Source organism: Rhinopithecus roxellana, chromosome 3, assembly GCF_007565055.1.
Source record: "Rhinopithecus roxellana isolate Shanxi Qingling chromosome 3, ASM756505v1, whole genome shotgun sequence".
In the NCBI taxonomy this organism is placed as follows: Eukaryota; Metazoa; Chordata; class Mammalia; order Primates; family Cercopithecidae; genus Rhinopithecus; species Rhinopithecus roxellana.
Window position 1 is genome coordinate 68,607,356 of NC_044551.1, and position 22,545 is coordinate 68,629,900.

Sequence of the window (22,545 nt, forward strand, 5' to 3'; positions counted from 1 at the left end):
AGGATACATTCTATAGTTACTCTTACTCTTTGCTCTTTTTACTTAACCATATTGGAATTTACTCCATATTAGCTTATTCTGCTTTTGTTTATTGTAGTTTAAAGCTGAATATTATTTCAGCATGTATATGTATCATAGATTCTTTCCTCAATGTTAATAGTTTTTAGTTTATCATAAATATTAGGTCTATATGTGAGATATACATTGCAGCAATGTTTCTCTGACTTTTTAATTTGGACTGTTAATCTTCTTACCATGATTTTTGTCATACCAAAGTTTTTATGTCAAATTAATTTACATTTCTCTTGTTGTATCAGGAGTTTTGATTCCTATTTAGAAAGTCTTTCCCTATACACAGGCTATGGAAAAATTCACTTTTCTCTTAGACTCAGCATGGTATCATTTTTTGTACATAGATATCTGGTGCATTGGATTTCAATTTTTGATATAGTGTGAAGTCTGGATCAAATATTGCCATTTTTCTAAATATTATCCAGTTGTCCCAGCAGTATTTGTTCCAGGTACTATGCCAGGTTCTGTAATAACAAGATAAACAGGAACCAGTCCCTGTCTTTATGACAAAGACCTTATGGTTTCTAAACAGGAAACAGATATTGTAATAAATAATTGTGATATAGTAAGAAAAATGCTTCAAAAGAGAATGCAGTGATCTCCATTTCAGGTGTAGTGGTCAGGCACAGGCTTACCAATGTGAATATGATCACACTGGATATTGAAAGATAAGCAGAAGTTTCTTAGTCCAGCAAGAGTAGGATGATATTTCTGAGAGAGAGAAGGGCATAGACAAAGCCCAGAGGTTAAAAACAGCAAAATGTGTTCTGAGGGGGTGTAGTGAACATTTGGAAAAGAGTAGGTGGAGAACTGCTGCAGGTGTGCCTAGATTGGTGGCCAGGACCAAATCATAGAGTCCTTATATTCCACACAATGGGAACAAAGATTTTAAACAGTGAAGGATAACACCAGATTTCTAGGTTGTCAGGGCCATGCTCACAGCCCTGTGGAGGGTGCTTGGAAATAACAAGATTAGAAGCATCAGTCTGGCTCATTGGCTGCTTATGATCAGATTTTAGGGATGCAAGTTTGTACAACTGGCACAAAGTTGACCTCGATGAATTACCAAGTGTTAGAAAAAGGCTATGTGCTGAGGTGGGAGAGGAGTTACTGGCCAGGGAGGCTTATCCCTAGGATCTTGTGTTGTTCATGAGGGAAATGAAATTGTGGCTGTTGATTCAAAAGAAAACACAGAGAAGGCTCCATGTCTGTCCTTCATGGGAGTATTGTCATTGATCAATTCATGTGGTTTCATAAGAATTACAGCAATAAAACCTTATATTATACATACACAGATACACACACTCTAATGTACTTCTGCATGCTTCATGCTTCTGGCTCTTGCGTCATGAGACCTCACAAAATGCATAGACATCTGGCACTCAGCTCTGAAGACTTCCAAGCAAATCCTTTCATGGAATTGGCAAAGATTTTGATGGGGGGCATTCTCTATTTCTGCAGGAGCATTTGTAACAGTTTCATCTTTTGATCTGAATTGTTTCAAGATCTGTTTCACAATTCTAGAATTAAACAATCTAAAACTATGGTTCATCCAGGGCCACTCCATATGCCTGTTTTCTACTCTATGTTTTTAACTCATCAGATACCACACATTTGACAGTTTTATTACAGTGGAATTTCATTTTATTTCAGAACTCTAAAGCCAAAAAAAGGTACAACCATTTGAACGTAAAATATTTCATGAACACCAGCTATCAGAAAGGTAGTCTGGTGTTACACTAAGGAAGATCAAAAAGAAAACATATGGGTTATTGATGACGTGATGGAGCAACCAACCACACAAGCCCTGAATGGGCTACCTTCGGGCTTTATCAAGAAAGATGAAACGAATGAACAAAAACTCTGGGGTTGATTATGCCATGGTTTTTCTTGCTTCTGTTCCTAGCAGATTAATGTCATCTCTAAGGTTTTACCACATATAACGGTATTAACTGCCATGTAGGGGATGGAAGATGGAATTTTTCTAAAATCAACGAAGTCTTTAAAACTGCCTTAGCCACTGGTACCTGAAGCCACAAAGCCTTACACATGGGCTTCCACTTCACTACTTGAGGTTCCCTGTATGCCGTTTATAAGATGGAAATCTTAAGAAGGAAACTGTAAAAACTGAAATCAAGTAGTATCATCCGGGACCAACTGCAGGCTCCATGTCTGACCAGCAAAGGAAGTGCTCTCTAAGGAAGGGGTCTCAGGCAGTAAGCAAAGGTCTTGGCCGAGGTTCTCCTTTCCTAAATGCAGGAGAGCAAACCAGGTTTCCTGAACTTTGAGGAGAGCTTATAGGAAGGGCAAGATATATGCATAAAATGGAAGAATTTGAAATGGAAGATATGTCAAATATTTCCTGTGTTTTTTTATGAAAAGTGATAGAAGGAGAAATGGGGACTGGAGACTGGGAAGTCATCTAAACAAGGAGGGTGAAGTTGTCAGAGTCCTGTGTCTAGGAAAAGGGAGAAAGGAGGAGGCAGGGCTGGCAGGTGAAAGTTTGTATCTGAGCTGGGGGCTCCAGGTCACAAGGGGCAAGTCAAGAAACCTGAGTAGTGCATGAAGATTTCTAAACAGAGGCAGATAATTGAAAGAAGCAAGTTGCAGGATCATTGGCAGGTGGAGCTGAAGAGAGAACACAGGGTGGCCTGTGCTGGGGTGGGGAGAACCTTCAAAGAACCAGGGATGCCCTCCCCTCATCCAAGGCTACACCTAGCCTCATGTCTTCTTCACTTTCCTGGCCCCACGCAGCCACCTGGCCATGACACCCAGCAGCTTCCCACAAAGCCACACAGTGCCCAGAGTGAGCCCCAGCAGAAACACAAAGACGTCGATGAGGTACTGCTCATGCCAAGGCTGCTGGAAGGCATAGGGCTTGAGGTGCGCCGCCCCCCGAGTCTGGAGGATGTGGTCAATCCAGCCCACCAGTCGCTGTGTGGGGCTCAGGGGCTGAGAGCGCAGGATGACACTAGCTGCCGCCACTGCTGACTTGTACCTGTTGGCAGAGACAGAGAGGGTGTGTTACTGACATAGCCTCACAAGTCTTAGAGACTTTGTGTTGTGTGAGCACACACACAAGCATACAAACACTTTTCTAACACATGCAACAAGGCTGGGCTGCAAAGAAAATTTGTTGTCATGGCCTTGCCACTGTCTTGCTGAATCCTCTTGAAAAGTTCAATAGAAACACCCACATACAAAGATCAATGATTAATTCTAAAAGTGTTAAGCTGTCCATATCCCCAGGATGCTTATGGTATACTAAAAGAACTAGTCCATATCCCCAGTTCTAGTCCATATCCCCAGGATGTCCATATCCCTAGGATGCTTATGGTATACTAAAGGAAAAAATACCATATATATGACCATATATGAGAGAATATATACCTGATTCAGGGTTTGTGTTCCTGAAGCCATAAGAAGATATTCAGTCCTTCTTGATTATAAGATCATTGGCTGGATGGGCAGTAATCAAGAAGGTCACTATGCCACTTTTATTTCCTCACTTAACTGAAATCCATGGAAACTTATTTTGTGGCAGGCTCTGCAGTAAGCACTGGGAACATAGTTGAAAAAAAAGAGAGACACACTGCTGTACTTATGAAGCTGACTCTCTACTCTCTTGTGTTCGGGGCCAGACAATTACTAAAAACATAAATAAATGGAGTCATTACAAATCTTGAAAAGTGTTATGAAGGAAATAATATATTATGATTGGGCTGAGTGAGAGAGGAGGCTAGTTAGGATTGTCAAAGACACAACCCTCTCTGTGGAGGAAACATTGGAGAAGAGACCCGAATGTCATGAAGGAGCCAGTCCTGTAAAGAGAAGAGAAGGGTGTTCTAGGGAGCAACACAGACAAAGAAGCCAGAGGTGAAAAGAGCAGGCACACTGGGGAAACACAAAAAGAAACACCCTGCTTCAGCTAGAATTCCACTAGAGGGACTCCCAGATAAATTCTCAGTATCTAACCTAAATTAGTCTTCCTAGAGACTTACTAGAGAAAACAGGTGGACTGTTAGCATCACACATATATTATTCCATGTCACAGAAGTTTCAGCTATTATTGTGAAAAATACAGAGTATCCCTTGTGTTTTCTATCTTCATTCAGCCTTAGTGACCACATGCTCAGAGAGCCACATACCTCTTGTCTTCTATGACTTGTTTCAACGTAAGTGTCAGTGTGTCAGCTGTGACCTGATTCAACTGGATAGAGACACCATAATTTTTGGCTACTACTCGGACCATGTTTCCATGCTGGTCTCCATTGACTGGCAGTCCAACCATGGGCACACCATGCCAGATGGCCTCCATTACGCTGTTCTGCCCGCCATGAGTGACAAAAAGACGGATGCTGGGGTGAGCTGTGGCAAATAAGAAAGAGAGTGGAACACTTCAGGATGAAAAATTTTGGAATACCAGGTAAAGCAGAAAAGTCAGAGGAAACACCAATGAAATCAAGGTCTGCTGAGAAAATGAATTCACTCATTTTGCTTGGGAAATGTGCACTTAAGCGTGCACATTCCAGGAAACAAGATTCCAGCCTCCCTTTCTGTAGAGATTCCTCACCTCAGTCCCAACCCATCTAAGGCTCTGAATACAGGGAAAGCTGTAGAGAAGAATGATAAGCAAGGCATATTTCTCCATCCATGCGGCCATCCTTCTCTCTTCACCTCATCTCTCCCTTTACTTCCTGCTCTCTGTTCCTTCATAGTACCTACACTGTATGTGCTATTTTCTCCATGTGAAGAGTGCTGTGAAAGCAAGGAATAATAAACCATACATTTCTACTTCCATATTTCTAGTTCCTGTCTGCCTGCCCCACCCTTATTTAGAGCAAGCTAGTGACTTTTGATAATGTAGAGTTAAATCTGTGTTTCTCAACAGAAACGTGGATTCTATTCTACTTGTGTTCCTTTGAAAATGAAAAGATTTTTCCTTGCCCCATGTCTTATAAATTAAATACACAGAAACCTGTACCTTAAATTACCAAGTTGACTTTGAGCCATAAACTTGGTTATGAACCTCTGATCCAGTCACTGAGGATGTCAGTGAGAGATCTCCAAAAAGTATCACAAGGACAATAAAACCTATTGAAGTGTAAGGAACTCTGTTACCAAATGACTCAATACCTGACTATGTGATTACTCACCTTGGCACTAATATCGTGGCACATCCTTCAAACAATGTTAGAATCAATGTTGTGAATGCATGAGTCCTTCACTTCCTTAGTAGATAAAGAAGATGTATTTATATAGATACATGTGCGTTTGTGTAATGGCACATTCATTGCTAAACAGGTGGTCAGGAGGCCACAGAACAGGGGCAACATACCCCTAGATATATGCTCTTGGAGTTTACACATTGTCTTAGATTGTGTTGGGGTGACGCTGTTCAGTGTCAAATGTAGTAGGGTCAAGGGAACATGACCACATATCACCTCTGGTTGGAAACTTCAGGCCTCTCTTGGGTTAGAAAGAAAAAGAGGAAATGACTGTTTTCACCACTTTTGAAGTACAGCCTAATTCCCAAAGAATTCCAGCTAGCTGTTCTTTTTCTGCCCTCTGAGCGTTACCTCTACCTATGAGTAGCTACTTCCTAGGCTGGTACAAATGCCCAGCTAGAGGTCAGAACACCAATGAGCCCCAAAGACAGGTCAATTGAAAGAGAAGAGCAGACCTCAGCAGTCCTTACCCAGGAGGTCACTCTGAGGAAGCCAGTCCACGATTTTCACATTTGTGGCCAAACGAACATCTTTGGGCCAATGAGAACTCTGACATTTCCATATTACCCCTTGAGGGAGGTGGGAAAAGGCACTGTGCATCTTCTTGAGGACTTCCTGGGACTGATGGGTGTTCAATGTGGAGCCAAAGGCCACAAGGACAAACCCAGCATCCCCAAAGTTGGCAATGAAGTTCTCCAAGTCCTAGAGAGAGATGACAAAAGAAAGGAGGTGACAAAATTGTTTGAGAAAGCCTAAGTGGCCATGAAATGAAACCCAGTCTATTTACTAAACACACCCTCCCATCAGTGCCTTGTCTTCACTCTCCTGAAGCTATTATTATGGCTCCTGGCAGAGCTCAGTGTCTGCTGCACTGTGCTCATATTCTGTCTGGATGACCTAGAAGTCATTTTTCTGATACCTGAGGACACTTTTTTGCATATAAATTATAAATTTGTGATTTTTTAAAGTTTTTTTCCTGTTATTGATGTCTAGCTCATCCTATTGTGATCACAGAAAATGCTTTGATGAGTTCAGTCTTCTGAAATGTATTGAGATTTATATTGTAGCCTAACATATGGACTATCTTGGGAATATTCTGTGTGCATTTGAGAAGACAGTGTAGTCTGCTGTTGTTGGGTGGAGTATTCTCTAATTTTTTATTAGGTCCAATTGGTTTATGATGGTGTTCAAGATAACTATTTATTTATTGATCATTTGTGTAGATAATCTTTCCATTACTAAAAATGGGGTATTGAAGTCCCAAGCTATTGCTGTAGTAATGTCTATTTCTTCCTCAATTCCATCAATTATTGTTTCACATATTTTGGTGCTCTGTTGTTTGGTGCATATATATTTACAGCTCTTATATATTGTTGATGATATTTCATATATATTTTAAATGATACTTATAATTATGTTATTGCAAACATAAAATTTTATATTATGTAATGTCTTTGTCTCTTGTAAATATTTTTGACATACACTCTATTTTGTCTGATATTTGCATAGCTACCCAGCCTATTTTGGTCCTCAGGTAATTCTTAAGAAAGATTATGATCTAATGCCCTAAAACTTAGCTTTAGCACTGTTTCATCAATTATTACTTCGAAACATTTCTTCAGACTCTTCCTCTCTCAGCATTTTTGTGACTATCTCTAGTTCTGAGCCCCTCATTCTACTGGGTCATTCTGTGGGATAACTTGATTCCATCCAGCATAACACTGCCTGAACTGCCATTTCAATTAACAAACTGAAAACAGCTTTTCTGTTCTTGTAATTATAAAATCATAATATAAAATCAAAAGAAGCAGAGCAATAATGTTAATCAGAAGCCACATGCCCTTGTTCTTTCAGGGAAACATTTGAAAATCAACTGGAGACTGACACAAATAACTCCGTAGAGTTTTGAAAACCAGTCAAACATACATAGCAAGAAACCGAATGCCCAATCAAGAAAAAGCCACTTTCAAACAGTATAAATTTCTAATCCATTTTATTTACCTTTGCCCTGGAGTGGCAGACCACAGTCCAGAGGCAAAAGCTCAATTGTGCATTCCCTCCCTCAGCTGGAAGGAGCAGAATAGAAACTATTTACAACATTCTAACCTGTCTGTTGGCTACTTAGTGACTGGTTTGTCTCACCTGATTCAGAGCTCACATTGGGAATGGTGAGATAGCTCAGATTTCAAACTGACAGAAGCCATAGAAAGCAGTGGTAGGTAGCATGACGTATGAAAGCTTCAGGGATACTGCAGACCTATGAAGGCTTGGGTCAAGAGGTTATGGACAGAAGAATATAATAGAACATCTAAAGTCCAAGAAGAGTCTGGGCGAGGTTCATTGGGAAATTAAGGCATTCAAAAACAGTTGAGCATACAAAAACAGTTGAGAACTAGGGGAAGAAAAGCACATACAAAGGTCCAGATGAGACACATAACCAAAAAAACACCTGAGAAGACCTTAATCTTGATAAAAACACTCAAAACATGCTCTTCCATGCCAGACTGCAAAGACTGATGGAAGTAACTAATTGTTCAAATGTCTAATTTTCAACAAAAGATCACAAGGCATGCAAAGAAATAGTCAAAACGCATAATTTTAAAAAACAAAATACATCTCCAGAAACCCTCCCTGAAGAAACACAGGCATTGGACTTACTACACAAATATTTTTAAAGAAACTGTCTTAAATATGCCCAAGGAGCTCATGGAAAACATGGAAAAAACTAAAGTAAAGAAGAAAATCAATATTTAAACACATTTAGAATATCAACAAAGAGAAAGCTTTTAATTCAAAAAAGGGGAAATTTTTGGAGCTGAAATATGAAATAATCAAATTGAATTTTTTTCTGGAGAGTTTCAATAGGTAACTCAAACGGGCAAAAGAAATAATCAGTGAACTTGAAAACAAATTATTTGAAATTGTCAACTCTGAGAAAGAAAAAGAAAAAAGAATGAACAAAATGTAAGGGACAATAGGACATCATCATGTGGATCAATATATGCACTATGAGAGAAAATGAAAGGGAAAGAAAGGCTATTTGAAGAAATAATGGCAGATAACATGATTCTATATATTGAAAACCTTAAAGATAACATACACACATACTAAAAATTAAAAATCTGTTAGAACTAATAAACAAATTCAGCAAAATCGAAGGGAAAAAAATCAAGTCTCTAAAGTCAGCTGCATTTCTATACATTAACAATGAACAATTCCAAAAAGAAATTAGGAAAGCAATTTCATCAACAATAACATCAGAGAGAATGAAATAAACTTAACCAAGGAGGTAAAAGATTGTACACTGAAAACATCAAAATTTTGCTTAAAGAAATTAAAGACATACACAAAAAATGGAAAGGCATCCTGGCTTCATGAATTGGGACACTTATTAAGATGTCAAACATGTACAATCCAAAGGGATGTACATATTCTATACAAATCCTATCAAAATCCCAATAACTTCTTTTGCAACAGAAAAATCATTCTAAAATGTATAAGAACTATCAAGAACCCTAAATAGTCAAAACAATATTGAAAAAGAGCAGAAAAGGAGTTCTCACACTTGCTGATTTCAAAACATATTACAAAGTTACAGTAATCCCAGTAGTGCAGTACTGCCATAAAGATAGACACATGGACCAGTGGAATAGAAGAGAGAGCCCAGAAATAGACTTTTGCATTATGGTCAAAAAAATTTTGATGACAGCGAAATGGGAAAGTTCCCTCGCAGGATATGTGACAAGGGTGTAGCTTGTCAGTTTGGCCGCAGCCTCCGCTGCTGCTCAAACTCCTTATGGTAGGGGGAGCATGCACATGGGCAGGTGCAGGAGCCTGGGTGAGTGCTCTGGGGCTCCAGCCCCACAGCAGTGTATAAGGGTGGGTGCCTGCAACTCCTAAAGCCCAAGTGAGCATGGTGTGTGTTACAGTGCACTCTTTTAGCTTTGCTATCCTCAGACGGCTTAAGTGTTAACCAGCTCAATGCCCTCTTGGTACCCAGGTTCTTCTCAGGCATCCAGGAAGAACCAGGTCACACATGGACTTGAGGATAGTGAATGTGGGGGTTTTATTGAATGGTGAAGGTGGGATGGATGGGGAGCTGGAAAGGAGATGGAATGGGAAGATGGTCTTCCTGGAGTTCAGCCGTCCAGTGGCCAATTTCCTCTCCAATCGCCCCTAGCTGAAAGTGTCTTCTCTTCCAGTCTCCCATCTCATCACTGGGATCCCATCCAGGGTCATTTACTGGTACTGCTTCTCTTCCAGTTGGATAAAGTTTGCCCCCTTTCCTGATACTATATGTGAAACAAAGTTCATCACCAAATCTCTCAGCTACTTGCAGAGCAGACTGCTTCTCAGTGTTCCATCAGGATCTGATTCAAAAGTAACACAATATCTCTCCAAGAGAGTTCAAATACTTGGGTTAAATTCTGGAAAGCCTCTATATATCTGTCAGGGTCATGCAAAAGCTTGTCAAAATCCCCCTTAATTTACTTTAAGTCCTGTAGGGGGAAGGGGATCTGGACCTTACTGGGGCCAAATTCACCAGGCATCCGTTGGAAGGGCAGGAGTGAGACTGCGGCTTGTCTAGGGTGAGGATTTCTAGGATTAGGCAAGCGAGAGGTTGAAGCTGGATAGGGAGGTTGAGGTGGACCCAGAGGAGCAGAGCTGGAGGGACCTGGCTGCCTCTGTTGGGAGTGCCTCTGGGATTTGTTTCTTTAGTTCCCTGGAATTGCCCTTTGCAGCCTCTCCTGAAATGACAAGCAGGAGGGCTGGATCAATCCTACACTGTCAGCAAGGGTCTAGATTTCCCTGTATGGTATAGAAAACCTGCACATATGGGGCCTCAGACCATTTGTCCTCATGTCTACAGAAAAGGTCCAGCTGCCAGATGGTATCAAAATGAATGGTTCCTTCCTGAGACCAAGTCAGTCCTTCATAATTTGGCCAAACCTTTGTTTTGAGGGCTATGAGGTGCTTTTCCTCCAGATTCTGAGGGTCAAAGCAGTCTCAGTGGTTCAAGATACACTCCAGAGGAGAATAAGCTGGGGGTGGTGAAGAGAGCTGGTTGCCCATTCTGAAAGACAGGGAAATAGAGGTGTCCCTCATTTGCCTTCCTTCTTTCAACGAAAACTCAGGGTGTGAGGGAGAGAGAAAGCAAGGGACTTTCTCTTCCATCTGTTGTCCCTGAGTCCTGGCAACCTCATGGATGCCACCCACAGGTGCCATTGTGGTCTGCACCCATGAAGCCAGGTGGGACTAGAGAATAGGAATTATCTCCCCTCACCTATGCCTCTATTTCCCCTGCTGTTGAAAACCTTTGAGTTCCCTGGGCCTCATTTATGCCATGGAGCATAGCCTCCCTCCATGAAGTGGGGGTTTAGTCACCAGGAATTGGTCCTGTCCATTTACATTGTGTCTGTTGCCTGACTTTTGATCCCTCAAATCGGGTTTTCCTTTCTAGGGCCTCAGTCTGAAACCTGGAATTGAGTTTGTGACAAAAACAGATTTCAGGGGCTGCATGTGTCTGCTCAGATTGTCTCAAATGGGGCCCTGCCGAATTTGCAGTTATCAGCCAGCAGGGGTCGCTCCTCCATTATTTTCTCTATCAGAAGCAGCGTGCTGGGAAAAGGAACCCTCTCGCTTAGAAAATCAAAAAAAGAAAAGAAAGAAAAACACAGTTTAAGGGGCAAAAGGGGGAGGTCCTGGGGAACGAACCTCTTGCTCTGTGCAAATAGGTTCCTTTAATCACTATAGTCTTCCCCCAGTTCAGGCCAGGGTGAACTCCTTGGCCAGGGGAGGAAAAAGTCCCACTGGGAGGCGCTGGCCAGCTGGTTCATGGGGCCACAATGGCAGCCCCACTTTTTTCCCACCCCTTGTAGCTGTTGGGAATGGCTTGTTCATGCTGTGGACACAGCCAGGTACCGAGGTGGGAAGGCAGGGGATAAGGAGGGGAGGTGCTGTGCACTGCCCATGCCTGTAGTTGTCGGAATGTGGGGTGGGGATGGCACCTCTAAGAAAAAATGGAAACCACTTTATTCTGAATCGCATCTTTGATGGCTGAGCCAAATGCTCATTCTATTTAACATATTGTTTAATCCACAGGAAGTTTCAATTTGAGAAGATAAAAAAAAGTTCTGGAGACAGATGGTAATGATAGCTACACAACAATATAAGTGTACTCAATGCCACTGAAGCATACCCTTAAAAATGGTTAAAGTGGTATATTTTATATTATAGAGATTTGACCGCAATTAAAATAATCAAAAAGAGAAAAAATATTTGAAAATAAGCATCTGTTATCTCATAATCTCAACTCCCATTATTCTCTTCTTAACAATTTCCACAACGGCCCCAATGCCAAGACCTGACCCACCCTCCCGGTAGCTAAGACCTCAGCTAAATCCCCATGGTTTTATTCATGCAAATGAATCTTTTACTACACTAATCTAGCCAGCGTCACCCAGAGAACCTAGTGTTATGGCCATCTCACTTGCACCTCCACACGTTAGGTCCCCTGCTCCCTGACCTGGGGTGCTTTCCCTCCCAGCTCCATTCCTAAATACACCTACCACCAATGCAAAGCCCATCTCGTCCATAGATCATTCCCCAACTCTTCCTGCTTACTCAATATAAGATCAGAGGAGGAAGAATAGTCACTTTGGTACCTGGAAAGTCCAGGCCAAATCCAGGGTCTTGGGGCCTCTGCACTACACAGTGGTGGGAGGTCACCTAAATCACCTGTGCTTCTGTCCTCCTCCATTAATAAAAATGAAGATGACCATACCTTCCTATAGAGGGCAAGATACTAACTATGATGACTTCTGTAAAATGGGAACCCAGTGCTCAGAGGCAACAGGCAGCCAACTCATTTGAGTTCTCCTTTTGAAAACCTTCTATAGCAGTGATTCTGAGTCTGCGCTGTGCATTTGAATCACCCGGCAGCATTTACAAATTACAATAGCAGGGGCCCACTCCAGACAAATCAAGTCAGAAAGTCTAGGTGGAGCCAGGAACCAGGGCTCTACAGGCAGGGAACACTGGAGATACCACTGTCAGTTCTTGCTGTCAGTCCCATGCAGTCCCACCCTGCTTACTCTGAATCCACAGTGTTGTCTGTTTCACTGTGAGTAGCTCATCTCCTTAACAATTATTTCATGTAATGGGCACTAACTACGTATTTATTTTACACATAATCACACAAAATAAAAATTAAAATGGCAACTTTAATTGAAGGGTTCATCTCACTGATTCTAAATCCAAGGCATGGTAAGAGAAGAGCCAATTTAAGGAAATCTTCTATCTCAGGATCCTGCAAGGCCTGACACTGTACTTGCCAAACTCTGAAAGTCAGCACTTCCTTTAAGAACATGCGCTAGGTGTCTCCCTTGCCAATCCCTACTTCAACTTCAGGAATCCACTGGCAGGTGGCAGCCACCAACCATGCACCCAAGGACTCTATGTGAACCCCAAACTGAATGCTGAGGGTTTACTTACTTGTGGTACTGGTTTAATAGGTTTTTCCATCAAGCCTCCAACATAAACAGTGTTGGGAAGCAGGGGCCGGGCAAAATCAAAGGCAAAATCAGAGTTAACAAACCACAACTCTGCTTTCAGTAGAAGATGAGACAAAACTGGCCTAGAGCCTTCTGGGAAATGCTCCTTGATGGTGTTGTCAAATGTAGACAGCAAGTCCCATTGGTTTCTGGAGAAACTAAAGAACATCAGAAGATTCTTCACTCGGCCCCAGAAGTCCATGTGATCAGTCAACAAGGAATGGAATACTGGAACATAAGACAAGGGGCTTGGTAGCCCAAATTCCAAAGAGCCGAGTCTGGTGGGAAGAATGGCCACAAATGGTTTCACAAGCTTCTCAGCAATCAGGAAAGAACAGAAATCAAATGCTTCAACAAATACCAGATCAAAGTTCTCATTCTTTAAGGAATCCATTATATCCTTTCTGCTTAGCAAATAATGACATTGAATCCCAAATATTTCCATTAACTTTAGAATGCCTTCAAATTCGTCTCTGTAATAAAGAAAATAAATAATAAATATTTGGGAAAGTATAATTTTACAGTATTTGGGAGAATGTTGGACTCAAAAAAAATTTCAGGTATGTAAGAATATAACCAGTATCCATCCACCCATTCTACAATGTTTCAACAAATACTCTCAGCTCTGGTCACTCTGGTCCAGATACTTCTGCTCTCTAAAATGTCCCCACTTGCTCCCATCCTATTTCCTCCCCTGACCCAATTCCCATCCACCATCAATGCCAATTCAACGTCCTTCTACTCTGGGAGCCAACTCTGACTATAGCAGGTCTCAGAGTTCTATGTCTCCTTTATAAATCCTGTGATGCTCTGTTAACCCTCATTTATATACTTTTTGTGAGTGACTATCTTTTCTCCAGAAATCTATGTAAGTAATTTGACAGGCTCCTTAACTATTGATGATGTAGTCTTTTTAAAAAATACTGTGTATCTTGCATTTGACACATTGTCTTGTGCAGTGAACTTTTTGATCACAATATTAGAATCCAAAATCTCAGCTGAAATGAGATTCGTCTTCCTAGCCTAGGAGTTAAGTAGTAAAAAACAAATAAAAATGAAAGCCTGGTTTGAAGTTTATTATCAGTCTTTTCACTTCATGCTGGCTGGAACATTCATATAAAATAATGCTAAAGTTTTACTGACACCTAGTTAAGACTCTTGCCTATGTCACTATTCCAGAAGCTACTGCCCTTCAATGTCTTCCCATCATTGCTTGCATAGAAAACGATCCTGTTTGTATAGAATCCAGAAGAATAGATGAAGAAGTTCCCGAGCAGTGGTAATAGGTACAGGTGCTCTGGAGACCACAGACCTCCTAATCACATAAAGAAAGGAAGAAGCAATAGCCCAGCAAGCCTGTCACTTCACATAAAGAAGGCCTGCAGGTTTAGAACTCATGAGTGATATGCAGATCTCTACCTGTTCTTAAGAATCAACTTTAAATTACAACAATGATGATTCTCTGAAATTATCCACTATTTCATTTTTTAAAAGATTTTACATAAAGAATGATTTTTAAATATTGTGGATAAATTCAATGTATACAGTATAAACAAACTTCTCAAAAGTATAACATTAATCATATTTCAAGTAAATAAATTGAAAAAAATCACAAGGCACTGATCCCAGTAACTTAGACAATATTTAATATGTATCTGGAGCCTGTCTTCAAAGAAATCAAGCTGGAAGAAAAGAGACAAGACATATACTTTAAAAATATATAACAACACAAGATGCCATAGACTAAGTATCAAATGAGTGCTATATACCAGATCTATGGAGGAGAGCATGTGGTCTTCCAGTCTGAGTGAGGAAGCAAGCTTTATGGAATAATTAGATTTGAGCACCACCTTGACTACTGAGTAGAATTTTCAAGGAAAGCAAAGAGGATGAAGCCACTATAATTAACTAAGAATGGCATGGATTTGTGTTTCTCCTCTTTTATGTGGCAGATGAAGGAGATTCCTTGTGTTCTAGGTAAGGGCAAAAAGTCTCAGGCTCATCTCTCATTGTGTACGATCCAGGTATTTGATTATCTTTAAGGAGTTTAAAAGGTGAAGGTTCAAGGTGTGAAAAATCAATGTTCATAAGAGTTTTCTCCACTGGTGAATTTATGAGAGGACAAAGGAGGGAAAATACGTGAGAACAGGTGTTTCTTTTTTCTTGACAAACAAAAGAGTTGAAGATCCTAGCTTCTTTATTGGGGAGAATGCATACAAAGATTATACATGGAATGTTGTAAGGAAGGCTTAGAGGAGCAATCTCCTGCTTTCTATAGAACCTTTATGGTAGAAGAAGGACAATATAGACTCAATTGTTGGGAATGCAAACCTTGTCTACTCTATCCACCCAACCACCCACCTGTCCTCTATTTCTCCATCCCCTCATTTATCCAACCATTCATCCATCTATCCATCATCCACTCACATATCATCTATTCCTCCATCTATCCATCACCCACCCATCCATTTCTCTAAAACTCACTCCAAATATCATGCATCTCTCTATTCATTTGTATTACTAAAATAGTGACTCTTTGCTTCATAGAATAAAAAGAAGTTACCTGCCATCCAATGCTGTTTCTATGTAGCTATTGAAATGCTTCGTCATTCTTTTTTGATAATCTTCAGGTAAAAACCACCTGATAACTTGGTATGATTTTTCTTCCTCTTTAATTTCTAAGAAAACACAAATTGGTTAAAAAGGTAAATATATCATACAACATAGATTAACATTAGCATGATGATATTAAAGTTTTATTCTATTAATTTTACATTTATGGAAATGCTTACTTGTAAAGTTTTATGTTGATTTGGTTTTGTTTTTCTTTTTCATTCATTCTATTGCACAACCTGATAATGTTGAGACTTTATCATTATCCAGGCACTTTTATTCAATTTAAAGTTATAAAAGTTTCCACTTAAAGTTTTCATTTAAAGGAACAGCTATTACACTTATAGATGAGACAATAGAGAGTAACGCAGTGTGAGGAAATTTGTCTCCTTTGCACACATAATGAGCTGTAGGGCTTGTTTTTAAATATAGGTCAGATTGACTTCAGAGCCCATACTCTCTTCTCTTTCAGAAAAATTCATTTTCATTATTTAAAATGGTACCTACAAATAGGTTTTCATTAAGTCAAAAAGTTCTAAAGGGCAAAATTAAAAAATGGTAGTTCCCTTCACTATACTTACCAGTCCCACCCCTCCCCCATCACCCTTGTGTAATAAGAAGTCTGACTCCATTCTTGGAGTTTGACTGCTGACTCCTTTCCAGCCCCAGCTCCTACTTCACTTTCTGTGCCTCATCTGGGCAAACTAAGAAGAAAACTTCAACTCATTCTCCCTTGTTACTAATGAGAACTTCAAACCCAGTAAGCCAGGCCAAAGTGGGAAAATCCTCATCTCAATTCAAGTTTCAATCAGAAGTTTCAATAATTTGCATTGTGAGACAGGAATGACAAATTGGGACCCTCTTTTCAGTAGCCCTGGGTCATGTGTCTCAAACCAAAGCTATCTCTATGACTCAGATGGAATTGCGTTTCTCAATTACAGCATGAGCTGTGGCTGACACTAGATCAGTTGAATAACTCTTACCCTATGAGCACTGGTTATGTGTCCCAATCAGATATTACCTCCCACACACACATCATTGTAAAGAGCACTCAGGGTTAAGACTGACATCAGTGCAATATATGATCCCACCAAATGGTGTGAAGAATGGCAGTCATTGCATGGCATGGTCACATCCACAATCCTAAAAATAGATGGTCCACTGGGACCTCAGAAAATGTATTTGCTTCTATTGCTGATTATATCTCTGTAGCTAAAAATGCTCCAGATGAACAGAGTTATCAGGAAAAGCACCCATGACAACATGTACAGCCAAAGAGTTCTTTCAAACCCGATTTAAGCCTTGGGTCTCTCAAACTTACCAGAAAGAAGGTCTATAACCTTGCTGATACTCACTGGAACTCTCTCAGAAAGAAACTTACAAAGATGAGCATGTTAGAAAGGACACCCACCCACCACCACAAAAGTACACCTGAGAACAACCAAAAAGAGAAAGAGAGAATTAGGTTAGCCAGAAGGGGTGAGGAGGGGAACAGGTGGGATGCAAGAACAAAAACTAAAACAAAGGTCTACAACTTAACCTTTTGGAAATCTAACATTTATTTTTACAGAAAAATTAAAGGACACTGATTAGCTGTTTTCTCTCTACATTATAAGTTCTAGGTTAACATCAGATTGAATACACCCATGCAAACCATAATAACCTTAATCAACAATGGGGCAAAAGTTACAGGTATATCAGAATATTTCACTAAATTTAAGTAATATCACTTCTGTACTTTTAAGGAGTTATCCGATATAATATAGAGGGCAAATATATATGCCCCATCTTAAGCATTGGTGCCAAATGCCTGTATTAGTCTGTTTTCATGCTACTGATAAAGACCTATGTTGCAGGAAGTCAGGGACCCTGAACGGAGGGACCGGCTGAAGCCATGGCAGAAGAACATAAATTGTGAAGATTTCATGGACATTTATTAGTTCCCCAAATTAATACTTTTATAATTTCTTACACCTGTCTTTACTGTAATCTCTGAGCATAAATTTTGAAGATTTCATGGACACTTATCACTTCCCCAGTGAATATCCTTGTGATTTCTTATGCCTGTCTTTACTTTAATCTCTTAATCCCGTCATCTTCTTTGTAAGCTGAGGAGGATGAATGTCACCTCAGGACCCTGTGATTGTGTCAACTGCACAAATTGTTTGTAGAGCATGTGTGTTTGAATATGAAATCTGGGCATGTTTAAAAAAGAACAGGATAACAGCGATGTTTAGGGAACAAGAGAGGTAACTTTGAACTGGCCGCCAGTGAGCTGGATGGAAACAGAGCTATATTCCTCCTCTTTCATAAGCAAATAGGAGAAATATCGCTGAATTCTTTTTCTCAGCAAGGAACATCCCTGAGAAAGAGAATACGCCCTGAAGGTAGGCCTATAGACGGACCCTTTTTAAGGCGTCCCGTCTTTTATGGTCGAAGCCGATGGGATGAAGTAAGCCCCGGTCTCCTATAGTGCTCCCAGGCTTATCAGGTGGACAAAAATTCGCATCTAATAAATTTTAGTCAGACAGGTTATCTGCTCTCAAACCCTGTTTCCTGATAAGAGGTTATCAAAGACAATGCGTGCCCAAAACTTCATTAGCAATTTTAATTTTACCTTATCCAGTGGTCCTGTTATCTCGCCCTGCCTCCATTTGCTTGTGAAGTATGTGATCTCTGTGACCCACACCCTATTCATGCACTCCCTCCCCTTTTGAAAATCGCTAATAAAATCTTGCTGGTTTTACGGCTAGGGGAACATCACGGATCCTGCCAACATGTGATGTCTCCCCCGGACACCCAGCTTTAAATTTCTCTCTCTTGTGCTCTTTCCCTTTATTTCTCAACCCAGCCGAGACGCTTGGGAAATAGAAAATAACCCATGTTAAACATCGGGAGTGGGTTCTCCCAATAGACCTACTTGAAACCGGGTAATTCATACCGGAAAAAGGATTTAATAGACTTACAGTTCCACACGACTAAGGAGACCTCACAATCATGGCAGAAGGCAAGGAGGAGCAAGTCATGTCTTACATGGGTAGCAGCAGGCAAAGAGAGAGAGAGAACTTGTGCAGGGAAACTCTCCCTTATAAAACCATCATATCTCAGCTGGGCGTGGTGGCTCATGCCTGTAATCCCAGCACTTTGGGAGGCTGAGGCAGGTGGATCATGAGGTCAGGAGATCAAGACCATCCTGGCTAATATGGTGAAACCCTGCCTCTACTAAAAATACAAAAAAATTAGCCAGGCATGGTGGCACACACCTGTAGTCCCAGCTACTTGGGAGGCTGAGGCAGGAGAATCACTTGAACCTGAGAGGCAGAGGTTGCAGTGATCTGAGATAGCGCCACTGCACTTCAGCCTGGTGACAGAGCGAGACTCCATCTCAAAAAAAAAAAAAGAAAAAGAAAAAGAAAAAGAAAAAAGCCATCAAATCTCATGAGACTTACTCCCCATCACAAGAACAGTACAGGAACTGTCTCCATGATTCAGTTACCTCCCACCAGGTCCATCCCACAACACGTGGGAATTCAAGATAAGATTTGAGTGGGGACACAGCCAAACCATATCAGTACTCCATAGTCTTAAGACTCATTTCCTAAAATATTCCATTCCATTCTGGGCATGGCTACTCCTATCTAACAATTAAAAAACTAACATAAAATTATTTCTTTGGAACTTAGAATTGGCTTAACAAAAAGGGATGCTGTGGATCTGCTTCAACATATTAAAATTATTAACACTGCCCAAAATAGATTAAAACAGGGCCTTTAAGGATTAAACTCCATTATGAAAGATCTATTTAGAAAAGGGTTGATTGTCTCCATTCTTTCTCCCTTTAAAAGCCCACATTGGACTACTTTTAAATCTAGCAAGAATTAATGATGCCTCACAACATTTTACTATCGCCTTAATGCCAGGATCCATCACATTTAGAACCTCATACCCATGGTTATTAAAAATTGCTTACTACATTTGAATACTAACTAATACTTTGCAACCATAGATTTGCAAATATGCTCCATTCAAGGCCTATTTCAATAGGATCTCAGTCAGTTTCCCTTTATCTTTATCTTTAAAAGGCCATAAATCACCTGTAACTGGCTCACTGTGGGGAACCTTAATATCCTGGCCCACAATCACTGCCAGGAAGACCATCACCATATCCAACCATATCCAGGAGCAGTTATGACATTACAATGAGGATGTCCTCCTTGGAGGAGATTCATCAAGCACAATCATTCAAGACATACACAGGGTGCACTTATTCAAGACATTATATATATACAAAGGAACTCACAAAAAGGGATGTGCCATTGCCACACACAAAGTAGAAGGCATGGTGCTTCAGTTACATTCCTGAGAAGAATTGCTTGGTAAGTTTAACAATGCTCCATCATTACCAGCATTCCATTCCCAGCATAATAGCATGAGTAACTCTTCAGACACTGTTCATACCAAAACTGGTGAAAACCACACACACACACACACACTCACACACACACACACAAATGCTGGACATTGTTCTAGGGCATACAGAAAAAGAAGAAATATTTATTCAAGAAAATCTACAAAAATTCACTGAAAATTGAGCCTAGGGTCTGTGGTATTTGAATGAACACCCACTGTCTCCCTTTACTCAACTAACTCTGAGAGGCTGACTTCCTCGACTGCTCCCACCAACTCCCAAACTGCAGCCAAGAATGCAGGCTCCCTCTCTCTTGCCCCTACCCCAGCTCTCTGCCAGAGAGTTATTTTTCTGGGAGGGGCAGGATGTAAACATTTCTCATCCTGCCCTCTTCTACCTGTTGCTGCAGCTAAGTTCTGGCCAAATGTGTCCAGGAGGTGGGGGCTCCCTTCTACCAACCAGCCCCCACTTGTGAAGCATGAGCTCTACCTTGGGCACAGCAGTGTTGCGAATACTGGGGTGCCACTTAACCATGACCCACCTTGTAAGTGTGAGGTTTCCTGCTGGGGGAGGAAAGCAAGGAGACCTATGCCTACTGCCCACTCCTTCACATAGCACTCAGATACCAAAGAAGAGATGTGACTCAGAAAGAAGAGCACCACACTCAAGTCCAGAGCTGTAGTTCAAAGATTTTTTCACAAGTAGAGAAGGAAGCCATAAAACAGAGCACTCCAAATTTTATTCTCTGATGGTTAGTTTTATTTGTAAGCTTGGCTAGGATAGAGTACATAGTTATTTAATCAAACACTAATCTAGGTTTTGATATGAAAATATTATATAGCATGCTTATTATCTACAATCAGTTGACTTTAAGTAAGATAGATTATCCTCAATAATGTAGTGGGTCTTAACCAATCAGTTGAGAGGTTTTAAAAACAAACAAACAAAAAACCCTGAGGTTTCCCAGAGGAAAAATAAATTCTGCTTCAAGACTGCAACATCAGATCTTGCTTGAGACTTTCCAGCCTGCCTACCTGACCTATAGATTTTGGACTTGCTAACACCTCAAATTATGTAAACCAAGTCCTTGAAATACGTGTCCGTGTGTGTGTGTGTGTGTGTGTGTGTGTGTCCAATTGATACTGTTTTTCTGATTTCCTAAGATTCTGATTTCCTAGGATTGGTTCTCTATTATAAGAACCAAGTGATTCGAATATTGATTATGTTTGAAGTCAATAACTCTTTTCAGTGTTAAAGAGGGCACTCATCCTGTGGCATTAGGTGGCAATAGATATGTGGCAAAATATCATCATTGGATACTCCTAAGCAAATGTTTCTAAAAGGCAATGTTCTGGGATATTTAAATCAAACTCATGAGTATAATGAGGATAGCTGGTTTCTCCTAATTTGATAGAGAAAGCACAGAAAGAAAAGAATGAGGTCAAGGCTTTAAATTCCAAGCTCCATCTCCACACTAATGACCTGAAAGCTTCTTTGTCTGCCCTAAAAAAAAAAATCTCCTACAGCTACTGGGTTGAATGTTTCTGAAAATCAAACCCAGTCTCCTCCTGAGACTGAATTACAATGAAATTTAATTCCCCACCTTGCAAGGTATTTTCTGTTGAAGTTCAGGCAATGATTGGGAAATGAGATCCTAAAAACTGAGATGGGGACATATGGGCAGATCCTATGAATCTGGGGCTATTGAACCCCTAACTTCTGTTGAATCTTCTTTATCAGTAGAAGCAACTTTCCTACACCCATCTGGAGAAGTTAATCTCATTTGCATGAGAAACTGTACAGTCTCTTTCAGTTATTTTGCTGAAACATACTGTTTTAGCATCCCTCTTTACTTTTAGATTCAAAAATAGACTCAAGCTCAAAGAAGTGTCAAAGGTTACCCGTAAGAAGTTTCACTATACACCAAAAGAACAATATGCATGACAAAAATCTAGGGTACATGTGTAGGAGAGTATGTGAGGTAATGGTGAAAGGCATGTAAAGTTTGATTAGATTGAATTTATTGATATGAGGCACTAGACAGAGATTCTTGATTCATCATTGTAGCTCAATAGATTAAAAGGGGATCTGTTTGGTTAATTAAATTAAACATGGATGAAAGGGTGGCCTACACTAAATAAAAATAAAATGCCAGATCTGCCTTGGTACCCCGAAAAGTATCAAACAGCTTAAGGAAATGAAGATGTAAGGCCTGCTAACCCAGTGCAGGAAGGAAACAGAACAAGAGGACACATTTTTTTTCACCATGAGTGTGAGTTTGCAAGGGGCGCCTCAGCACTGCTAGAGAGCTCTATGTTTGTTCTTCATGGTCAGAAATTATGATGCCATTGAAGTGGGATCCCTAAATATAATGGAGTTAATTGCATCTTGGGGTGGCTGGGGTCAAGTGGTAGCACTTAAGCACCAAAATCAAGGTACGCATGGTTAGCATGAGGAATAGTAGAGTCAAAGCAATAATTAGAATAATCTGATTCATGGAGACCTAGAGCATTAGCTACTTCATCATGGCGTCCCTAAAAGATAAGAAAATGAGAAGTTGACAAAATTGTTACTTGATTGGTACAAGCAAAGGAGTCCTAAATAGATTAAACAAAAGTATAACTTCAGTTCAAAAACACAGACCTCAGACAATTTATAGACACAAAAGCCC

The 22,545-nt window shown here is 40.4% G+C and overlaps 1 protein-coding gene across 5 annotated transcripts in view; it reads right to left on the reverse strand.

Moving 5' to 3' along the window:
• Nucleotides 1-1,683: 1,683 nt before the first annotated feature.
• The window catches only part of UGT3A1 (UDP glycosyltransferase family 3 member A1), a 48,240-nt gene continuing 27,378 nt past the window's right edge, over nucleotides 1,684-22,545 (reverse strand). For 3 of the 5 annotated variants that reach the window (XM_030928024.1, XM_030928026.1, XM_030928025.1), the window contains exons 3-7: nucleotides 15,417-15,531; nucleotides 12,795-13,326; nucleotides 5,771-6,002; nucleotides 4,221-4,440; nucleotides 1,684-3,070 (exon numbers count right to left, since the gene is read on the reverse strand). In XM_030928024.1, coding sequence (XP_030783884.1) covers nucleotides 2,794-3,070; nucleotides 4,221-4,440; nucleotides 5,771-6,002; nucleotides 12,795-13,326; nucleotides 15,417-15,531 — 1,376 coding nt within the window. In that variant the 3' untranslated portion in view covers nucleotides 1,684-2,793. Of the gene's footprint in view, nucleotides 3,071-3,462; nucleotides 3,632-4,220; nucleotides 4,441-5,770; nucleotides 6,003-9,352; nucleotides 10,375-12,794; nucleotides 13,327-15,416; nucleotides 15,532-22,545 lie in introns of those variants that run through there. The other 2 variants (XR_004056492.1, XM_030928027.1) reach the window with 2 other exon arrangements.